Raw genomic sequence first — 24,105 nt, 5'->3', positions numbered from 1 at the left:
TCATATAAAAGTGTAGTTCTATATCATAAAGCAATTCAAATTTTGCTAAATGCAATAAAATCCTATGAGTTAGGAAAATTTTTGCCCATCTAAAATATTTTCTTTCTTTTTATCTTTTTTTTTTTTTTTGAGATGGAGTTTTACTCTTGTTGCCCAGGTTGGAGTGCAATGGAACGATCTTGGCTCACTAAAACCTCCACTTCCCAGGTTCAAGCGATTCTCCTGCCTCAGCCTCCTGAGTAGCTGGGATTACAGGCGCTCACCACCATGCCAGGCTAATTTTTGTATTTTTAGTAGAGATGGGTTTCACCATGTTGACCAGGCTGGTCTCAAACTCCTGATCTCAGGTGATCCTCCCATCTCAGCCTCCCAAAATTCTGGGATTACAGGTGTGAGGCACCATGCCCAGCCTCTAAAATATTTTCTACCTTCTGATAATTACTCCCAGCTGATTTTGGGATTTCTATTAGCAGAATTTTTTTCTTCTTGTTGTTATTTAAATAAATAGAAGACATGGTATTAACTCTCTGGAGGCTTCCTGTGGAGAACTGAGTTGATGATTGGATATTTGATCATTTCAGAATAAATATAATCCTTCCCTACTAGTTAATTGGAGAATTCTTCAATTTTCCTGAAGTAGTTACACTTTCTTAAAATTATTAGAAGTTTTAAAGTATCTACCCACTAATTAAGAAAAACATGTAGCTGGATGCAGTGGCTCAGGCCTGTAACCCCAACACTTTGGGAGGCTGAGGCAGGTGGATCACCTGAGGTCAGGAGTTTCAGACCAGCCTGGCAACATGGTGAAACCCTGTCTCTATTAGAAATACAAAAATTAGCCAGGTGTGGTGGTACACACCTGTAATCCCAGCTACTTGGGAGGTTGAGGCAGGAGAATTACTTGATGGGTGGCGGCGGGGGCACAGAGGTTGCAGTGAGCCAAGACTGCACCACTGCACTCGAGCCTGGGCAACAGAGCAAAACTTTGTCTCAAATAAATAAATAAATGTAGTTGAATTTTAAAAATATAATTAGGTTTTAAATGTCTGTCTTAGTGTAAAGTAAGAAAAGAAGTAAGTGGTTAATGCTGCAATATGTAGCTAAAATTTAAAATCACAAGTGGGCAGAGATTTATCTACTTTTTTTGGTAACATGGAGATCATTTATGACCTGGGTTGGCAGGTATGGTACAGTGGAGGAGACAGAATTAAAATTAGATTAGTTGGTGGTTGGACCGGGAACAGTGGCTCAGGCCTATAATCTCAGCACTCTGGCAGGCCAAGGTTGGAGGATTGCTTGAGCCCAGTTCGAGACCAGCCTGGGCAACATAGTGAGACTGCATCTCTACCAAAAAAAAAAAAAAAAATTAGAAAATTAAAAATAAAGTTAGATTAGTTGATGGAGTGAAGGAGAGGTGAAGAAATAGAGACAAACCTTATAGGAACCTCTTATTTAGGTCCTCCTGTCTCCACTATTACTCTTGGCAGGCTTTCTTTGCTACTGATGAGGCAGAAATAAAACTATATTGTCAGTCTCAGATTTAAAAAACATTCATTTTAATAGGACTATTGCAAACACATTAAAAAACTAAACAGTAATATTACAAAATCTATATACTTGCACATTTAATATTTGTCAATGTGCCAGAGGTTTTCTTCATTCAATTTGACTTCTTCGAAGTGAAGGCATTTTTCCATCATCCCTTATAACTCTGATTGAATAAGTCTTAATGCTTTCTTCATGTTTTCTATCACTGAAATAAGAGTTAATATATATTATGCTATTAACAAATGAAAGTATAAATGCTATGATCTATTAACTCTAGAACCTGAAATTGACCCAATAGCTTTGAAAACTTGGGAATTCATCTGTGACATTAAGGAATATGCTAAAAGTGTACATGTAAATTTAGGGATTAGACCATTGAGAGCTGGTTGGTCAACTTTATGTTGAATAATTTCATTAGAGGGGTTTTGAGGAATACCTCTTTTATTTTTTAATGGATCATTTTGTATTAGTATTGCCAGATCTTACAGGCACAGTTGTCTTACTAAATGTGGTTGACAATGAATGTTGTAAAAAATAGATTTGGCCAGGCATGGTAGGTCATGCTTCTAATCCCAGCATTTTGGGAGGCTGAGGTGGGAGGATCACTTAAGGCCAGGAGTTTGAGAACAGCCTGGGAAATAGACTAAGACCCTGTCTCTACGAAAAAAAAAAAAAAAAAAAAAAGAGAGGATTAAAGTCCTAAGTAAGACTGTACCTCCTTGCTTATAGGCATTAAAGAAAGATGAAATGATTTTACTATCATTTGAGGAAATCACATGAGATCTTTGATACTAGGAGAATGGACTCTCTCAAGTTTCTGTCGTTTTAATGTGTACTATATTCTTTTTAGTGATCTCAGAATTTAGTAATCATAAAAGCCCTTAGGCATCCCTGTTAAAATAGATTCTGAGCTACCCCCAAAATTCTGATTTTGGTGGGAGCCAGAAGTTGGCGTTTTAAACACCACCACTAGCCTCAGTGATTCTGGTGTGTAGATAGCACTGTTTGTGGAGAAGCACTGATGTAGGGCATCATTGTCCCTTAACTAACAGTCAGGGGTCAGCTATGACCACTGTTTCAGATCGTTTGTGAATACTTACATAGGGGTAAATCCTGAGGTTCATATGTGTACAATCTGTTAGAGTATCTTCCAGCTATATCAGCTCTGACTGTTAAAGAAGGGTCTGTCAAGAAAAAAACCGAGTCAGTAAAGTATAATTTAGCATGTTCTTTTTTTTCACTCTTGTGAAAATTTTATTATTATTATTTTATATTTGGGGGTTATGTGTGCAAATTTGCTACATAGATATATTGTGTGATGGTGAAGTTTGGGCTTCAACTGAACCCAACACCCAAATATTGAACATAGTACCCAACAGTTAGTTTTTCACCCTTTGGCCCCATCCCTCCTTCCCTTGTGTTGGAGTTCCTGTTGTCTATTGTTCCCCTCTTTATGTCCATGTGTAACCAGTATTTAGCTCCTATTTATACGTGTGAACATGCACTATTTGGTTTTCTGTTTCTGTGTTAATTTGCTTAGGATAATGGCCTCTGGCTACATCCATAAAATGTTCTTAAAATCATTTTTATTTCTTAATCTAAAACAAATGTCAAGCAAATTTATAAGCAGAATTAGTTTTCATACATGTCGGTTCATGATGAATTAACCTGAATTCTCCTTTTAGTGTGTCATAGATCTCTGTCAATCTAGTCTGGGGCAGTGTATTGAAAGTACATTGGGATATAGATTTAATAGCATACGTGCTTTGAAAAAATATTTAAAATTTTCAAATTGCAGAGATAGTGGATTTTGGTTGTAGAACTGACAAGAGCTGATATTGATTGGATTAGAAATGACTTCTCTTTAAAAAGAATAGTACTTGAACCAGCATTTAAAAATAAAAGCAAGAATGCTGACTTCTACTAATTTTGTAGATCCGATGAAATGAGATCACATACATACCTACAAACATGATTCTAGGCACATATTGCCCATCAGGTGATAAATTCTTATCAGTGGTTTCATGCTAGCAGAAGAAAAAAAAACAATGTTATTGGATTCATTTGTTTTTGATAGTTTCAAGATGATTTTGTGTGAACTAGACTGTCAGTAAATTCTATTTTGGCCTTTTATAATTCCACATAACTTCCTCTATTAACCAACATTTAGCTCTTTGTGCTTTAAAAATAGAAAAAAAGGAGGCCGGGTGCGGTGGCTCATGCCTGTAATCCCAGCATTTTGGGAGACTGAGGTGAGTGGATCACCTGAGGTCAGGAGTTTGAGACCAGCCTAACCAACAAGGTGAAACCCCATCTTTCCTAAAAATACAAAAATTAGCTGGGCATGGTGGCAGGTGCCTGTAGTCCCAGCTACTCGGGAGGCTGAGACAGGAGAATAACTTGAACCAGGGAGGCTGAAGTTGCTGTGAACCCAGATCGCACCACTGCACTCCAGCCTGGGCGACAGAGCGAGACTCCATCTAAAAAAAAAAAAAAAAAAAAAAAAAAAGAAAAAAAAAGAAAAAAGGGATTCAAATTTTCCATGAAATTATAATATTAAGAAAACATCATAAAGTTTATGTACCATAAGGTTTAGCATGATGAACTTATTCTGAGCCATTTCTTGTATTTCTTCATTTTGGGAAAATACTCGTTTTAGTGCTATAGGGGAAAACAAAATTGTCAGTTAGTTTTAAGGATCAAGAGAACTTTAATGTAGCATAGCAAAATAAAGCTAATATTTAGCATTTGTTTGCATATATAACTCAAGTGTAAATATTAATAGTTCATTGGCCTATTGCCACTTTGCAATGAGGGACAGTCTGTTCAAGGAGACATCAAAGGATAATCACAGTGAAGACACTAGTTTTATAATTTTATATAACTCATTGACTCATTGGTTAAGACAACAACTTTTTTCTTTCAGTGTTTCTCCACCCTCTCAGCTCACCCCTCTCTTTTCATGGGAAGAAGAGGAATATCTAATTTCTAAGGGGATATAATAGAAACATTCAGTAGATTGGTAACAATCATTGTGGTCTTTAAGCACTTTAATAAAATGATGGTACTCTGGCAGTTGTCTAATTTTTTTTTTTAATGAGATTTGCTGAGTGCCTTCTTAGCTATTATTACCAGGTCACTTTTCCTATTTTATATTGGAAATATTATGTATTATAATAAGAGCTCAGGGACTAAAATTACCTTGGGAGTATTGACAATCTTCCAGGTGATGAATAACCATTAATGGCTTCTTACTAAACAAAGAAAGTATGGAATTAAGTCAAATGATTAACTTTGAGTCAAAACATACAGTGGAGTTAGATTTGAAGTTTTATTAGTTTCAATAAGACTTACAGTAGTAACTCAGATTTACAAATCATAGCACTGTAGTCAATAGCAGTGTTACTCTATTTGTGGCCCCAGAACTGACAGTATCAGTATCACTAGGTAGCTTATTAGGAACTTAAATTCAAAGGCTCCATTCCAAAATTAGCAAAGGCTCCATTCCAAAATTAGCTGGGCGTGGTGGCGTGAGCCTATAGTCCCAGCTGCTCTGGAGGCTGAGATATGAGAATCACTTGAACCCAGGAGGTGAGGTTGCAGTGAGCCAAGATAGCACCACTGCACTTCAGCCTGGGCGACATAGCGAGACTCTGTCTCAAACAAACAAAAAACCAAAGGCTTCATCCCAGACCCACTCAATCAGAATCTTTGGGGTGAGGGGTGGTTTCAGGCATCTGTAGTTTAACAAGCTTATTAGGTAATTCCTATGTACTCTATAGTGCAGTTAGAGAAAATCAATCGTGTATCCAGAGATAAAGGGATATTATGAACAATGTATTCATTTCCAATGAACACTTAGTGTAAGATTTCAGGAAAGTCAAAGACTTAAATGTAGTTTTTAAAAAAGTTTTACAAAAAAGCTGTTAATATTTGGCTATTTTCATATCCTTTCATTCTGGCACATTGTAGAATGTACAGACAACATAAGTGGAAGTTTCCTAGTTAATACATTTTTGGGGGGTCATTTTGATTTTAACCATAAAAAAGTGAAAAAGATAAAAATTCTTCCTCCTACTGCTGACTTCTATAACTATGCTGTATTACTTTTCTTTATATTTTCTCCCAGAGGTTTTCAGGTCATATAACTGAAAATCTATATGAATATATATATATTGTATATACCCAGATGCATGTTCATATTTATGTGCATGTATTTCTTTCTAAAAAACAAAAATACTAGCACACAAGTATCTACATTTTGCTTTTAAAATATAACATATATCTTAGTTATGCCACTATTCTTTTATATTATATTCTATTATATGAATATATTTTATCTTATTAGTCCCCCCAAAGATGGATATTTAAATTGTTTCCAATCTCTTGTATTTAGATTGTTCCTAAACATTTACATTTGTACACTTATTTGGTAAACATGCTGGTTCTTTTTAAGGCACAGTTTCTTTACACTCATAATTGCATACTAAACTCTTATATAGTTCATATTTACAACCCGCCGTAACATTTTTGCATTCTGAATTAGTCCTTCATATTTTGATATTTGGCATAATGTTCAAACACACTTTATACACACTGACCTCTCCTTAAACCACTCATAGATTTAATAAATCCTACAGAAAAACATTCAGAGATTATTTGAAGGCTTGATCTTCAATCACTCACAGATTTAATAGATCCTACAGCAAAACATTCAGAGATTATTGGAAGGCTTGATCTTCTATTTACTTCAAGATGACAGAATAGTTAGTTTCTCGAGATGAAATACTACGAGAATGGAGAATTAACAAACTGTTGTGTAATTCATCAGAGAAGCATATTAACTCTGCTGAAGTACCACTGAATGAAACAAAAATGAATCTGTGAAGTAGCAATCGGATTGGCAGGCTGGCTTCTATGTCCCATCACTCTCATGGTCTTCTGTTATTATGTTTTCTTCCATGTCTCCTTAGGCTGAAAAGGGCTGAGGCTGGCTGGCAGGCAGTTCACTGGCACTATTATGACTCAGAGGAAGAGACCAGGTTTCTGGCTCTGTGTCCTGAGCGGGTTCACCCAGAGATTCCTCTGCAGAATGCCCTCCATTAAGCTGGGCTTCATCTCCACTGTCAGGGTCGATCATTCCATGTTCCTTGTCAGTCAGGGCTTTCATTTTCAATCTTCCAAAGTGTTGCTTTTTCAATCTTCCAAAGTGTTGCTTCAGAGGGAGCCTTCCAATATCTTGGATAAAAGAAATCTGAGCTTGATTTCTCATCGGAATGGTTAGTAGAGCAAGGTATGACAGTAGCTGAGTTTGGAGGCATAAAGCTGGTGCGCAGAAGTCAGGAAAAAGTGCTTTTGCTGCCAGGCAATTTTCCCGATACTTTTTATTTATTAGAAACCACTGGGTTGTGTGCAAGGGTCAAAAACTTGCTCCTCCTCCTTGGCAATGAGCATATCCTCGGGCTTTGTTGGAATGTATCACACCTCTCGTAGCTATAGCTGTCCTATATTTCCTGAGTAAAGAGTGTGTATTCCAGTCACCACTGAGGATATCTACAAAACTTAGAAATTCACTGGCTCTCACAATATCATCAATTTCATGAAGAAATCTATGTAGTTTTGGTGAAGATATAAATTAAATAAGTCTCCTGGCATGTGTGACATTTCTACTACCTCCTCAGGTTCAACAAGTATGTATCCCGATCATGTTCTGATAAATGAGAGGGCAACCGAGGTGAGTCTAATTCTGTTAAAGATGCTCTTTTATGGTATAGGATTTTCCTCAAAGATCGGAATAGAAACAGAGAAACATTTTTGCCACCAATAGCTTGGACCTCTTGATTTTCAAAAACCCTATCAGGTTTTTTTTTTTTCGTTTTGATTTTGACAGCACAGCATTCAATTTTAAAGACGTTCTTTTTTTCCTTGGCCATAAGTTGTTTTCCCCTTTTGAAGAAGAAATCTGGAGGCTGTTTATTGCACTTCTCATATCACCAGAACGTCCTTGACAGAGCAACTCTAGAGAAGTTTTGTCAGGGACAGTAATTTTTCTTCCACTCTTGTTAGCTTCTATACTCACTATTTGATTAAGAAATTTCATCATAATTGTTGGTGCCACAGGGTTGAAACCAATATTTGAGATAGAACACTCTTCCTAGATTTCTTTGGGAAACAAGAAACTTTGATTATTATCACCACTGAGACTGTCAGAGATTATAAATGTAAGAGGACATCGATCAATCTTCACATACTTCCTTAGAACTTCATGTAAAGTATGAGAATCCCGATAAAACTGGTTAGATAAATCTTCAACCAGAATTATCTTTTTATCAGCTCTCAGATAGATCAGTAAGCATGTGTAACTTGTTATACTTTGTTGCTCTTAGTAGAAACTTTGAAAACTGCTCTCTGAGACTGATAGGGAAACGTACCGAAGCTTGATTCAGTATGAAACATTTCCTTGAAATCATCTTTTTGGAAGTCTGGTAAAACTGGATTAATCCACTCTTGTACTTGAATACCATGCTTATTTGATAGTATTTTTTGGTAGTTATTGTTTCACATCCAGGAGGACCTGTTATTAATAAAATAGATCCATCCTGTTATGGTTGCCTTTCTAAGACTTGAGCTTTTTACCAGGTTTCAACTTCTTCAGTTTTCTTTTTATGCACAGCAAGTGCATGCTAAATTTCTGGTTTATATTTATCTACCCATGATTCATTTTCAGACAGATAGTCTTTTGAATTTTCTAAACCATAAATCTGTTCTAAGGAAGATAGACTTCCTATTTTTCTAGCTGGAAATAATCCTACTTTCTAATGTAGAAGGCTAATTTTTTCTCTATGATTTGAGTTATTCACACCTAATGATGTGGCAGTAATAGTAGAGATGACTCTACACTCTAGAAAATCATTGAAAGATGGGTCATCCAGTCTGTTACCTTTGTGGAAGATACCTTTGGTCTAAGAAAAGTTTTTGACATTATAAGCTGTAATAGTTCCCATCCATAGTATAGGACCTGTAGTACATTAAACTATAATTCACCTCCTTTAAAAAGCAGGTAACTGTTCCTGAAGATGCCAGATTCCTGAAATGAGAGACCATGCTGTTTTTTTAAAATGATTTTGCACATAGATGGGTATGTTTGTGAATACATTTCCAGAAGTAGAATTTCTGGGTCAAAGAGTGTGTGCATTTATAATTCTGATATATACCCTCCATAGAAGCTGTACCAATTCATATTCTCTCTGGTAGTGTGAGCAGTAATTGTTTTTGCTATTCTCACTAAAGCTGGTTATTAGTTTAAATTTTTTTTTAATCCAACAGGTGAAAAGAGGGAAATGAATGTGGTTTGTCTTTCTTATAAAAAATAGTCAATCTTATATATTTGCGTTACTTATTTTTCTATTCTGTGAACTTTCATATTCTTTGCTCATTTTTTTCTGTTGACTTGTTGACCTTTCTCATATTAATATGGAGCATATTGTATATTAAAGCCACCCTTGTAATATGTGCTGCAGTTTTCCATTTAAAAAATATTTTTCCTTTGTTTACTGTAAGGTTTTGGTTATGCGGAAAATTCCGTGTAATTGAAAATATTAGTCATTTCTTTCAGACTTTTTCTTTTCTCTTCTCCTTTTCTTTGGTTATGCTCAAGCCTAGCAGACAGGACTAGCACAAGGCCAGGGAAGCATCTAGAAGACTAAAATTAGAGGCTTTATTTTTATATCCCAGGTATCTTTCTTGCCTCACTATAATCTTGGCTCTCCCCTATTCCAAGCATTTAAAGAAATAAAATTTTGCAGTAGTATCTTCTAGCACCTTAATGATTTAATTTTCATGATTATATCTTTCTAATTTATTTTTGCATAAATGTGAGATATGGATACAAATTTATTTGTTTTTCCCAGATGGCTATCAACTTCTCTCTGACACTAACTATTATGTAACCTGTCTCCCCTATTCCTGATTTAAAATACCACATCCTGTATTAAAAATTTCCTGTAGTATCTATTTATCTATGGAGTTTGTCAGTTATCAATAATCTATTTACTTATTTATTTGACAAGTAAAAGCTGTATACATTTATGGTGTACGGCATGCTGTTTTGATGTATGTATATTGTGCAGTGGTTAAATCAAGCTATTTCACATATGCATCACCTCACATACTTATTTTTTGTGGTGAGAATATTTAAAATTTACTCTCAGCAATTTTCAAGTGTAAAATATATTATTATTAACTATTATTCCCACAATGTACAACAGATCTCTAAAACTTATTTCACTTAACTGAATAATGTGTCCTTTGAGCAAGAACTCCCCATCCTTACCCCCAGACTCTAGTAACCACCATTTTCCTTTGTTTCTATGAGTTTGACTTTTTTAGATTACACATGTGAGATTATGTGACATTTGTCTTTCTGTATCTGGCTTGTTTCACTCACCATAATGTCCTCCAGGTTCTTCTATGTTGTTGCAAATGACAGTGAACATGGGAGTGCAGATATCTCTTAGACATACCGATTTTATCTTTTTGATATATGCCCAGCAGGGAATTTCTGGATCATATCGTAGTTCTATTTTTAATTTTTTGAGTAATCTCCATACATTATGCTTTCCATAATGGCTGTACTAATTTACATTCCCACCAACAGTGTAAAAGGGTTCTCTTTTCTCCACATTCTTGCCAACACTTGCTATTATTCATCTTTTGAATAATAGCCTTTCTAAAAGGAGTGAGGTGGTATTTCATTGTGGAGTTAATTTGCATTTCCCTGATGATTAGTGGTGTTAAGTATTGTTTTTATCTACCTGTTGGCCGTTTGTTTGTCTCCTTTTTTTTGAGATGGAGCTTTGCTCTTGTTGCCCAGGCTGGAGTGCAACGGTGAGATCTCGGCTCACCACAACCTCTGCCTCCCAGATTCAAGTGATTTTCCTGCCTCAGCCTCCCGAGTAGCTGGGATTACAGGCATGCACCACCATGCCTGGCTAATTTTGAATTTTTAGTAGCGATGGGGTTTCTCCATGTTGGTCAGGCTGGTCTCAGACTCTCAACCTCAAGTGATCAGCCCACCTTGGCCTCCCAAAGTGCTGGGATTAGAGGTGTGAGCCACAGCGCCCAGCCTGTATGTCTTCTTTTAAGAAATGTCTATTCAGGTGTTTTGTCCATTTTTAAAACACAAATTCCATTTTTGTTTTGTTATTGAGTTGAGTTCCTTACATATTTGTCTCTTTTCAGATGTAGGGCTTTCACATATTGTCTTCTATTCTGTTGGTTATTTCTTCACTCTGTTATTGTCTCCTTTGCTGTACAGAAGCTTTTTAGTTTGATGTAATCTCAGTTGTCTATTTTTGCTTTTGTTTCCCATGTTTTTGAGGTCATATAAAAAAAATCATTGCCCAGACTAATGTCTGGGTATATAGAATGATTTTTAAATACTGCTTTAATTTTAAGTGAATTGTGAGCATCAAAGGAGATAGGCTCTTTGGATAGCTATTCAGAATTTCCTTGCTTCCAATGGCTAAATAGTATTTTGTTATGTACATATACCATATTTTATCAATTCATCTGTTGATGGTCAGAAAAGATACTTGATATAATTTCAGTCTTCTTACATTTGTTAGACTTGTTTTGTGGTCTATCATGTGATCTGTTCTAAAAAATAATCCCTATGCTATTGAGAATGTATCTTCTCTTGCTGTTTGATTAAATGCTTTGTATATGTTTGATAGGTCAATTTGGTCTAAAGTGTAGTTCAAGTCCAATGTTTCCTTATTGACTTTTTGGATGATCTGTTCATTGTTGAAAGTGGGGTATTGAAGTCCCTTACTATTATTGTGTTGTAATCTATCCCTCTTTTCAGATCTATTAATATCTGATATATGTATTTAGGTACTGTGATGTTAGATGAATATATATTTATAATTGTTATACCTTCTTGGTAAATTAATCTGTTTGTTATTATATAATGACCTTCTTTGTTTCTGTTTACATTTTTTGACTTAAAGTCTGTTTTATCTGATGTAAGTGTAGCTACTTTTTTTTTGGTTTGTTTTGTTTCCATTTGTATAGGATATGTTTTTTGATCCTTTCAACTGCAGTTAATAAGCATCCTTCAAGGTGAAGTGAGGCCCAGCATGGTGGCTCATGCCTGTAATCCCAGCATTTTGGGAGGCCAAGGTGGGAGGATTGCTTGAGCTTAGGAGTTTGAGACTAGCCTGGGCAGCATAGTGTAACCCTGTCTCTACCAAAAGTACAAAAATTGGCCCATGTGGTGGCACACATTTGAAGTCCTAGCTACTTGAGAGGCTGAGGCAGGAGGATCGCTTGAGCCTATAGTTGGGTCTTACGAGTTTTTTTTTTTTTTTTTTCAGGGGGCAGGGGGAATCTGTGTTTTTAATCCATTGAGTCACTCTATGTCTTTTGACTGGAGGTCCAAATCCATTTACATTCAAAGTTTTATTTCTATACTTTTATTATGTTTTGTTTATTTACAAGTAACATACTGTTTATTATTGCTTTGTAAAATGTTTAATAATGATTAAGGCCTAATCCTTATTGCTCTCTTTTCAGAATGTTCCTAACTATCCTAAATACTCATGTCTATTTTTTAATTTCAATTTTAGAATTATCTTAAAAAAATCTTATTGCAATTTATTGTGATCATCTTAAAAAGTTTTTTAAGTATAGAGAGAATTGGCATTTTTATGATGTTAAGTCTTGCAATCCAAGAATATAATATGCACTGCCATTGGTTTGGAAATTTCTTTTTTCTTTTCAGTGTATTTAGGTTCATATAGATTTTGCACATCTTCTGTCAAGTTTATTCTGGAGTATTTCCTTTTTTGTCATTGTAAATGAGGTATTTTGCAAGTTTTTTTTGGATGTGTTTTTCTATATATAAATACAGTCAATTTTTAAATATCAGTGTATTCCCATCTAATTCAACAGAATTTTTGTTATTCTGAACATTTAAATTTTTAAAGTTTTTCAGGTATATAAATTATCATTTGCAAATAAAGATACTTTTAACTTTTCCTTTCTACATTTTCTACTTTTTCCTCCTATACTTGCCTTAGTTAGTACCTCCAGAAAAATGTTAGTAATTGTTGTGATTATAGATATACTTGTCTTATCCACACTTTAATGGGACACTTCTATTTGTTTTCCCAGTAAACATAACGTGTTCGTTTTTTTTGTTGTTGCTACTGTTGGAATGCTATTTCTTTGTTAGGGTTAATTTAAAGAAATTAATATTGTCAAATGCAAAGTCTTAAAAATTCAAATATAGATGTTTTATTCTATTAATGCATTTTCAGAATTTATGGAGATGAGAGATACTTGTATGGGTTGTCTCCTTATAAATATTAAATTATTTTAATTAGTACATTTCTTAATCCTAAACCACGCTGGCATTATCAGACCAAACCTCAGTTTATCAGGGTATATTTTTCAAATGTTCTGCTGGTGCTCCTTACTAATATGTTGTTTGTTTGTTACACTGATATTTGGAAGTGAGATTCTTCTGTAGACTTTTTTCTTTTCTAATACTTGTCCAATATTGAAACAATAGTTAATTTGAAATCTTTCTTCATCTTTAAAGAGTATTGCAATAGAATGTTCTTTAGATATTTCATTAATTTAATAATATGTTTCTCAGCTTTATTCCCAAAGACTCAGTAGGCCTTTAAGAATAAAAACAGTATCATACTTGGTCATTGAGCCTAAAACAGTGTCTGGCACATAGCAATGGACGTTCAAGGAATACTTGACTGATTAATTATAAATTTGGATTTTTAAAAAAGCTACTCAAATTGCTCTGATATTCAAACAGGCAGGCCTTAGAACTGCTGCCCTAAACCTGTTTTCTGTTTAAGCTTGTGTAATGCCTAATAAGTAATACTACTTTGTTTATATAATATACTCAAAAGCTTGATTGAGTAATAAATTCATTAATACAGAGGTATTTAGAGCTTTCGTTTATAAAATGCATTCTAACAGCAACTATTAGTCCCACTGGCATACAATAGCAGAGCAAATACTTGTGACATCTTTTTGAAAACTAAAATGCCTTCTTTTGATTCTTCTCTGAGGTATCTATATGATCTGTTAAAATTAACGGGGAGTGGAGGATACAAAATCAACACACAAAACCAGTAGCATTTCTATACAACAATAACAAACTAGCTGAAAAAAAGAAACAAGAAAGCAGTGCTATTTACAATAATCACAGAAAGGCCAGGCGTGGTGGCTAATGCCTGCAATCCCAGCACTTTGGGAGGTTGAGGTGGGCGGATCACCTGAGATTAAGAGTTCAAGACCGGCCTGGCCAACATGGTGAAACCCTGTCTCTACTACTAATAAAAAATTATCTGGGCATGGTGGTGTGTGCCTGTAATCCCAGCTACTCAGGAGGTTGAGGCAGGAGAATCACTGGAACCTGGGAGGTGGAGGTTGCAGCAAGCTGAGATCGCGTCACTGTACTCCAGCCTGGGCGACAGAGTGAGACTCCATCTCAAAAAAACAACAAACAAAAACCACACACACACATACATGCACACACACACACACACACACACACACACACACACTCCTAGGAATATATTAACCAAGGAGGTGAACGATCCCTACAAGAAAAGCTATAAAACATTGATGAAAGAAATTGAAGAGAACACCAAAAGTGGAAAGACATCCCATGCCATAGATTGGAAGAATGACTTTTGCTAAAACGACCATACTACTGGAAGATATCTACAGATTTAATGTAATCTCTATCAAAATTCCAATGACATTTTTCACAGAAACAAAGAAAAAATCTTAAAATTTGTATAGAACCACAACAGACTCCAAATAGTTCAAAGCAATACAGAGTGAAAAGAACAAACTGCAGGCATCATACTACTTGACTTCAAAATATACTGCAAAGCTATGGTAAACAAAACAGCATGGTATTGGTATAAAAACAGACACCTAGACCAATGGAATAGAATAGAGAACCCAGAAATAAATCCACATATTTAAAGTCAGCTGATTTTTGACAAAGGTGCCAAGAATATGCATTAGGGAAAGGACACCCTCTTCAATAAATAGTGCTGGAAAACGTGAATATTCATATGTAGAAGAATGAAACTAGACTCCTATCTCTCACCATATGCAAAAATCAATTCAAAATGAACTAAAGACTTGAATGTAAGACCCCAAACTATAAAACTCCTAGAAGAAAATATAAGGGAAGACCTTCAGGGCATTGTTCCCAGCAAAAAAATGTATGGGTAAGACTTCAAAAGCAAATGCAACAAAAACAAAAATAGACAAATGGTACTATGTCACCTGAGAAGCGTCTGAACAGTAAAGGAAACAAAAGAATAAGGGGATAACCTGTAGAATGGGAAAATTATTTGCAAACTATTCATTTGACAAGGACCTTATATCTAGAATACACAAGGAACTCAAATAACTCAGCAACAAAAAACCCCAAATGATTTGATTTTAAAATGGGCAAAAGATCTGAATAGACATTTCTCAAAAGAAGACACACAAATGGCCAAGGATATGAAGAAACTCTCAACATCTCTAATCATCAGGGGAAGGCAGATCAAACCACAATGAGATATTATCCCACCACAGTTAGAATTGATATTATCAAGAAGACAAAAAATAACAAATGCTGGTGAGGACGCAGAGAAGAGGGAATTCTTATACACTGTTGGTAGGAATGTAAATTAGTACAGCCATTATGCAAAACATATAGAGGATTCTCAAAAAACTAAAAATATAACTACCATATGGTCCAGCTTTCCTACTACTGAGTATTTATTTAAAAAATCAGTATATTAAAGAGATATCTGCATCTCCATATTTATTGAATTACTATTCACAATAGCCAAGATTTATAGAATCAACCTAAATGTACGTCAATGAATGAATGGATAAAGAAAAAGTGTTACATATTCACAGTGGACTATTACCTAGCCATAAAAAATAATGAAATACTCTCATTCACAGCAGCATGAATGAGCCTGGAGGATGTGTTAAGTGAAATAAGTCAGACATAAAAAGATAAATGCCATGAATTCTGACTCATATAGGGTAGCTTAAAAAAAAGTTGTACTAATAGAAGTAGAGAGTAGAACTCTGGTTATTAGAAGCTGGGAAGGGTTCAGAGCTGGAAGAATAAGGAGAGGTTGATTAATAGATGCAAAAATACAGCTAGATAGGAGGAATAAGTTCAAGTAGTCTACAGCACTATAGGGTACATGCAGTTAACGATAGTCTATTGTATATTTTTAAAAAGCGAATAGAGAGGATTTTGAGTGTTCCCACCAGAAAGAAAAGAAATGTTTGAGGTGATACATATGCTAATTACACTGATTTGATCACTACACATTGTGTACATGTATCAGCATATCACTCTATATTCCATAAATATGTACAATTATTATGAATCTACTACAGATAAAAGGAAAAAAAATGAGCTGAGAGACATGTTACCTTTTTTGAGCATAAAAGAGACCTTCTTCATAAGTTTGTACCCAAGTGATGTCATCTCCCCATCCTGAAATAGAAGAGAGAAATCAATGCAGTAACCCAGAACTAGAGACGAGCTCTGAAATGGGTATCTAATAATCAGATATCTACCTACAGATATTTAACTAAGCCTTTAAGCTGTTGGCTGATATATGGTGCAGAGGACCCACAATTTTCACTAGATATGGAGGTGGTTTCCCTTTATGTTGTAGTACTGAGGTTTTGCTACTGTATTTCAAACCTTGAGGCCCATGGCCTTGAAGCCAGTAAGTGCTTAATAAATATTGTTATGATTAGAGCTGATTGAAAGGACATCTTTGGATAATGTAAAAGCTCTGGCTTTAGGAATGTTTGGAAAGTAACAGTTCATCTTTGCATACTTCGTAAGATTATTAGGAATCCTTTGGGCTATACTCTACAATGCCCTCCTATTTTGGGTCCCAAGAGATGCTGACCTCTTCTAAGTCAGTATACATTGTGAAATAAAGGAATTCTGAATTTTGCTTTGAATTCTGACATGGAAAAAATTCTTGTGTGGGAATTTCATGGCTGAGAGACATAATAAAACACATGTGTTTTGGAAACACCCAAAAGAATGGAGAGAAAAAACAGAAAGCAATAAATATAGAGAGAACCCATTAGCCTTAAAGAAATGGTATGATTATTTGGGAATGTGTATTAGCAATTAAAGAATAAGATCATCAAGGAGAAGAATGCACAGAACCTCCAAAAACATTACTGAGTATTTTCAGAAAGTGTCTCAGTCTATCAATGAGAGAGATTGAATTAATGTGAAAATTAGCAATATTTGGAAGTCAGTTTGGGCCCAGATTTTCACGTACATTTCAAATGTTGTCAGACCACAGTTTCTGGCTTTAATGTCATGGTAAATATGATAATAATTTGAAAAATATGATTCCATGATTTTTGCTTGTTTGTTTTTCATGTTTGTTTTCTGGTGACAGCTTTATTGAAATAAAATTAATACACCAATACAACTCACCTATTGAAAATGAATACTTTTGGCCAGGTGTGGTGGCTCATGCCTGTAATCCCAGCACTTTGCGAGGCTGAGGTGGGTGGATCGTTTGAGGTCAGGAGTTCAAGACCAGCCTAGCCAACATGGTTAAACCCCGTCTCTACAAAAATACAAAAATTAGCTGGGTGTGGTAGCATGCACCTGTAGACCCAGCTACTTGGGAGGCTGAGGCAAGAGAATCCCTTGAACCTGGGAGGTGGATGTTGCAGTGAGCCAAGATTGCACCACTGCACTCCAGCCTGGGTAACAGAGCAAGACTCCATTTCAAAAAAAAAAAAAAAAAAAAAAGAGAAAGAAAATGTATACTTTTTTCAGTATATCCACGAAGTTGTGTAACCATCATCACAATCAATTTTAGAACATTTTCATCTCCTCAAAAAAACCCGCTATACCATTTAGCTATCACCTCCTCCCCATTTTCTTCAACTGCCACAGCCCTAAGAAACCCCTACTCTACTTTCTGTCTCTATAGATTTGCTTATGCTGGACTTTTCATATAAATGGAATCACACAATATGTAGGCTTTTGTGACTAGATTTTTTCACTCAGCATAACCTTTTTAAGGTTCATCCATATAGTGACATGTATTATTATTTAATTCATTTTTTTATGGTCAAATATTATTCCATTGTATGGATATACCACATTTTATTTGTTCATCAGTTAATGGATATTTGGGTTGTTTCCACTTTTTCTCTTTTATGAATAATGCCACTGTGAACATACATAGGCAAGTTTTTGAGTGGTATATGTTTTCATTTATCTTGGGTATACACCTAGGAGCGGAACTGCCGAACAAATGGTAACACTATATTTAGGTTTTTGAGGAGCTGTCAGGTTATTTTCTCAAGTGGCTGCATCATTTTATATTCTCACCAGCAATGTTTTTGGGTTTTTTTTTTTTTTTTTTTGGCCTGATTTAAAATCTTAACATTGAAAAACATCTCTTGTTAGTTTAATGCCACATCTTAACAGGAACTCTTGCTCTCTGTAATAATCCTGAAAGATGCTCTTTCCAACTTTGGTTGAACACATGCAATATCTATACACCACATTTTGCGTTAAGTAAAAGTTATTCTAAAACAGCAAGTGAGACTAGGCATCTGCTTAATTTTCCCTCTTCTGATGCAAATATCATTCAATGCTGGAGTATTAGCAGTGGGGAAAATTTCTGTTCTCTGCTCCTGCTCAATTTGGTTCCACAAACAGTAAAGGAACATCTGCTGCATCACTTACTCCACAAAGCAGTGGGAATACAAATATAGACAATATAATCCCTATTCTCAAAAAATTCTCCGAAGCCCTGTAGGAAAGCCATATTGCATTATAATAATTTTTTATATACTCTGTTATAATCACAATAGGTCAAAGCTGGTACAGTTTAAATGCACCTCATGGCTTCTGCTCATTACTCTAATTCTATCCCTATCTCTGTCCCTGGCTATGTTTTCTTGTCTTTTGAGATTTTATTCATTTATCTAACATATATTTATTAAGTATTTACTATCTGCCAAGCACTGGACTAGGTACTCAGCAATTCTGATTCAAAGGAAGTTGGGATTTTCTTGGATCACTGTATGCGTATGTATTTTTTCTCCCTGAATCTTCTACTACCTTTTTCTAATTAATCTTCCTTTTCTTCTTACTTCCTTCTCTACTTAACTGGTGCTACCCTGTGCTCTAAGGGGCTCCATATGCTACTCTGTGTACTGTATCCAAACTCCTCCCACTCACCCCTACCTTTAATCTTCATTCATTCTGAGCCTCATTCTCTCCGTTGTTTACCATGTAGCAATAGATGGTAAAAGACTTTGCCAAATATAAACCAATTCTCAGTAATGGTGTTCTCAGCTAATATCAGTAATCTTCTGTGTTAAATTAGTTTCTTATCAATTGAAATAACAGAACCTTTAAGTTGTTTAAAATAGAGCATACAAATGTAATATATTTTTCAAAACATTCAACAAGAGTTTTAAATAAATATTTAGAAGTGAGCACACAGAATGTTGATGCTTTGTGGTACAGTTATCACAGTGCTGCTTAATGCAGACCTGGAAAATCTTTAAGGGCAATAACTAGTTTAGTCTTTGGCACTTTAAGGCTACTGAGCTCATTGTTTTGCAACAATTATGCTTATATAGAGAGACAGAGTTATGTTTAGGAAAATATTTCAACTTTTTCATTCATCTCTTTTGCAAAAATATATTGACTTTCTGTATATATAGTTTGTGTGCTTGTTAAGCTGAAGTAGAGTTAATTAGCTTAGGTAAACATTGATGAGCACTTGGCTGGCACTCAGTACATCTGTTAAGAAATGAATGTACTTGGGAAGCAAGTCAATCTTTTAGAATTTGAAATTATATAATATATATCTATAACTATAGCATATATTTATATATAATTTATTATATATTTTAACAAATGTATACTATTGTATATTATATATAATTTATATGTTATTATTATAATATATGATATATATATATTAGAGATAGGAACAGAATTATTTGTTCCCACATGGTTATTCAAAACTAGCAGTATTACTACAAGGCACTTGACCACTATTTGCAGTAGTAATGTGAATGGAGCAAACAAATAGTCAAGTACTTGGTGGTAATACTGATAATTTTGAACAGCTATGTGGGGACAAATAATTCTGTTCCTACTTCTGTTACTTAGAGATATAGAAACCAATGTTGAGAATTTTTTCTTTTATAAAATGTTTCTTTACAGATGAATATGTATTTGTTTCTTAGGCCAAAGTAAAACAGTAAATACAAAAAGAAATGTTTTCTAAACATGTAGCCAATGGCAATCCTTGATTATGTCTAAAACCACTGTCTTCCAGAGTCAATATAGCAAAGACTTGGGTACCCCAAATTCTCAGGGTTTGGGGTACAGTATAATTTTCAGGGAAGGCTTATATAAAATCATTCCAAATTATTATTATTATTTTTTTTTTTGGAGGACTGGGAAATAGAGGACTGGGAATTGGAGCAAATTTTGAGGAACCTTAAATTGCTATTAGGACACCAATATGACATAGCAATCAATCATTATTTTCTAGGACTCTGCCTATCAAAGTTATAGGCAGCAAGTCAATTCTCCATTATTTTAGCAAAAGATAATGCAAACTTATGTTATTGTTTGCTAGTTGATTTGATTCACTGCCTAAAATAAACTGATTCCTTCTGTTTTTAAAAATCCATTTTGAAGTCACACACAACAAAAATCATTCAGTTAGTTGAATTTGTTTTATAATTTTATAATTAGACCATGAGATATTTTAAAAAGCAATCCAAATGACTGAGTTTAGAAAATAAAATGAGATTACAGCACCTCTTGAGAGTGTCTGAGGAGGCCTCTTTTCCTTCTTTATTGCAATGGCAAGGTTGGAAGAAACTGCGACGAGTAAGAGGCAGAGAGCCAAAGCTGAGTGTAGCATCGTGTCTTCTAGAGAATCTCTCAGAAGAAGCTAGATGACAGAAAGGAATTCTCAGAATCTAGTGAGTTGCTTCAAGCTATTATTAAAAGATATTTGCTAAGAGTTGGACCAATACTGTGACGACAGACTGTTCTGCTTTTTTGGTTTGACATGGTATAACCAACCACATAGAACTTTCATTCACATTTTATTTTTAAAATACTTAATCAACTCAATACATGCTCAGTTGGTGAGAAGTCACGTTCTGAGCATCCTGGGCATAGTGCTGTATAATTAAAAGACAGCTGGTTCAGGGCACACAAAGCCTGCTTCTGAATCGCCCTGTAGTGTTCACACCACCAAGATGAAACTCAAATAAGATTATGTTTTTTAATGTCTTGTAAACTATAAAGTGACTTTTAGCATGCAGAAATATTCTTTGCCTTTTGATTCTCCTGTATCTAGTAGGTCAAAACATTTTGACTCTATACCAAGATAAGATTATACATGAACAAATATTGCTTAAAATAGAAATCAGAGGAAAAATAGAATATGGAGGATTCTTGTCCTTCAGTTCCTTTATAGTTTCTTACCTTTCTCATCCTTTCAACAATTAATCAGAATTTTGCCCTTCAGTTTATAATACAGCTCTTTATAAAAATAAAATACTGTCATATTACTATACATTAGACATATGTATAGAGAAGCGTAGACGTGCCATGATTACATTCTCTCCTGGTTAGCTAGAATTCAAACCGATTCTTAACTCAATGTGAGTCTTTTATACTTTGCGCATTAAGATAAAAACTAAAGTCCAAAGTTGGACCTGATCTGGATCTGGTCATAAACCACTTGATAAATATATTACAGGAAGTCTGTAATACTTGTGAGATGTTTAGTTACAGCATTAGCATATAAAACTCATTTGAAAATGGTTGGCGCATGCAGTTTTGAAACTTTACCTCAAAATATAAAATAAATATACAGATATCCTTCACATTTATTTAAAGTTCCTTTAAGATGTCTTTCCTATTGACTTACATTATTTAGTATTGAATTTGTCACCAAAATAGTAAAATTTCCTTAGCCAAGCGAGTCTCCTGCCTTGGTCTCCCAAGTAGCTGGGGTTATAGGTGTGTACCACCACACCTGGCTAATTTTTCTATTTTTAATAGAGACGGGGTTTCAGCATGTTGGCCAGGCTGGTCTCAAACTCCTGACCTCAAATAATCCACCTGCTTCAGCCTCCCAAAGTGCTGGGATTACAGGGGTGAGCCACAGCTCCCGGCCTCCTTTCGTCTCCCCTCCTCTCCCCTCCTTTCCCCTCCTCTCCCCTCCTTTCCCCTCCCGTCCTCTTCCGTCCTTTCTTTCCAGGCATATAAAAACCCTGTTAAATAATGATCATGGTGCCTGATAAGGATTTCAGTTTAAGTTTCCATAACTTATTAAGCCATAAAACATTTCAGAATGTCATCTTGTACCTTAAGGCCTCGGTCATCTTGTACTTTAAAGACTGAAACAAAGAAAGGGTGGATTTTAGTAGAGGACAGGGACATTTGACTCTGGAACATGAAACCCAACCCAGCAAAGGCAGCCGTAGTTAGACAGGTTGGGAGTTGCAGTGGAGGAACTGAAGTAACCATCTAGGACAGGATCTTAACCTGAATCCAGCAGGCTTCTAGAAGGCCTGTGGATGAGCTACAGAAGGCTCAAAACCCCTGGAAATTGCGTGCAAAATTTTATCTGCCTGTTCCTTTTCCATGGGAATAGGGTCCAAAACTTCATTAAAATTCTTCCAGGGATCTTGGATATAAAGAAGAGTTAAGAAAAGTCAATCTGGAGGGCACTTTAGAAAGATTTTTCTATGTTAGGTACAGAGACAAGCAGGTGGAATCTGCATTTTAAAAAAGAAAAAGCATAACTTCATCATTTTTGCTATTTTAAAGCTGCCAAGCTTAGAGTTAGGTGGGAACATTTTTTTCCTTAAAATTTCAAATATTTATGTATTATTGTCAAATACTTTCTAATTAAAAAATAAAAATCTTGGTTTTCTGGTTTTACATTGATAAATTATAAAATAGGTATTAAATATATTCTGTGACAAAGCAGTACAACTTGTACATTATAGATTTTGAATAAATAATGCTTTCCTTGGTAACATACACTGTAAATTGCTGAGGGTCCTTTAGAATCAGTTGCAAGGTTAAGATACTTGGGGGAACACAGATAAATATGGCATGGTTACAGGCCTATAGCAGCTTAAAATGCATTTGGGAGGCATATAACCATATGCCAGAAATTAGGTTGTATAAACATTGGTCAATTAGCATTTTCTGACATTAGTATTTTATTTTTCAAAAGTAATTTAACATAAGTAACTGATATTATAAGCACCTATATTTTAAAATAAAACAAGACTTAAAAGACTATAAAGAAGAGCTATTAATACTTGTAGAATAATTTTTAAAGAGTTGTTTTTGTGGTTGATGTCAATTTATTCTAATACCATTAATATAAATAGAGATAAAACTATGAAACTAGCAAAGGAAATCCAGTTCGGTAAAAGAAGAAAATTAAAAATTCATTTCACTTTCCCAGCCTTTACTGAAAGCTTCACTTTTATATAGCAAAAGGTGATTATTTAAATATTGCAAAGCTTGACCACTGATTAAGTAATCTGGAAACTTTGCTTGCTTACCTGACTTGGCCAGTGCTCTTGTTGGAAATGTACTCTGGATGTTTCTGGTTAAAAATGGGTGTGGATTTATAGACACACACACACACCTGACCTACAACCTCACCTGCATAGAAACAAGAGCATAGTTACCGGAAAACAAACTTTAGAAAGTAGGCTGGTCTGAAAAACTCTGTGCTTCTTTCCAGTTCTCATGCTTCTCACACTAACAAAGCGCTTTTCTTTTTGTCTAAATTCAGATTGAATGTCCTCATAAAATGAGGTTAAATACCATCTTTGTGGTTCTTTCTCTTTTACTTTTTATTTCCCAAGGTAATTTAATGTTTGGCTGAAGTTCAGCACACACACACAAAAAAAAGGAAGAAGGAAACCGGACTGAATTTAAGAACTGTGTGCATGCCATTGTTCTTGATGTGAGTGCTGTGAGGCTTGCAGATTAGAAAGAAAGCAAATAGAAATTCCTAAGGGTTACTCTGTTTACAGGAATATAATTAACAGCTAAAGAGATTGAGTCCTTTTTTTTTTTTGAGAGAGAGAAGGAAATAATTCTGTTTTAAAATTGAACATTTTCATCATTTGATTATTCTTTACAATTTTTCTATAAAACCTTTACTGTGCACAAAATAGAAAACAGCAATTAGATGAGTTTAAATTTATCTAATAGATACTATTTAATTAATTGACAGTAATTATTTAATTACTGTTAAAATAATGTAGGGCAGGATGTCATCAGATTTGTTTTTTTGCACAGCCCAGGAAACAGGAACGATTTTGACATTTTTAAACGGTTGGGGAAAAAAACCAAAATAATCATATTTTGTGATATGTGAAAGTTATATGAAATTCACTTTCAGTGTCCATAAATAGAGA

The 24,105-nt window shown here is 34.8% G+C and overlaps 1 protein-coding gene and 1 pseudogene across 2 annotated transcripts; both read right to left on the bottom strand.

Moving 5' to 3' along the window:
* Window positions 1-1,539: 1,539 nt before the first annotated feature.
* On the bottom strand, window positions 1,540-23,278 carry AGR3 (anterior gradient 3, protein disulphide isomerase family member). 2 transcript variants are annotated; one of them, XM_005550047.5, is made up of 9 exons: window positions 23,239-23,278; window positions 22,022-22,053; window positions 20,456-20,591; window positions 16,042-16,105; window positions 4,750-4,802; window positions 4,133-4,209; window positions 3,512-3,575; window positions 2,649-2,732; window positions 1,540-1,753 (listed from the first exon to the last, which is right to left on the bottom strand). In XM_005550047.5, the coding sequence occupies exons 3-9, from the start codon at window positions 20,559-20,561 to the stop codon at window positions 1,704-1,706; spliced, it is 498 nt and encodes a 165-aa protein (XP_005550104.2). In that variant the 5' UTR covers window positions 20,562-20,591; window positions 22,022-22,053; window positions 23,239-23,278; the 3' UTR covers window positions 1,540-1,703. The 2 variants fall into 2 exon arrangements, with proteins under 2 accessions (XP_005550104.2, XP_005550105.2); XM_005550048.5 differs by lacking the exon at window positions 22,022-22,053.
* Window positions 6,338-8,647, bottom strand: LOC141409885 (cell cycle checkpoint protein RAD17 pseudogene; annotated as a pseudogene).
* Window positions 23,279-24,105: the final 827 nt, after the last annotated feature.

This window comes from Macaca fascicularis, chromosome 3, assembly GCF_037993035.2.
Source record: "Macaca fascicularis isolate 582-1 chromosome 3, T2T-MFA8v1.1".
Lineage (NCBI taxonomy): Eukaryota > Metazoa > Chordata > Mammalia > Primates > Cercopithecidae > Macaca > Macaca fascicularis.
This window is presented reverse-complemented; position numbering and strand designations above follow the sequence as displayed.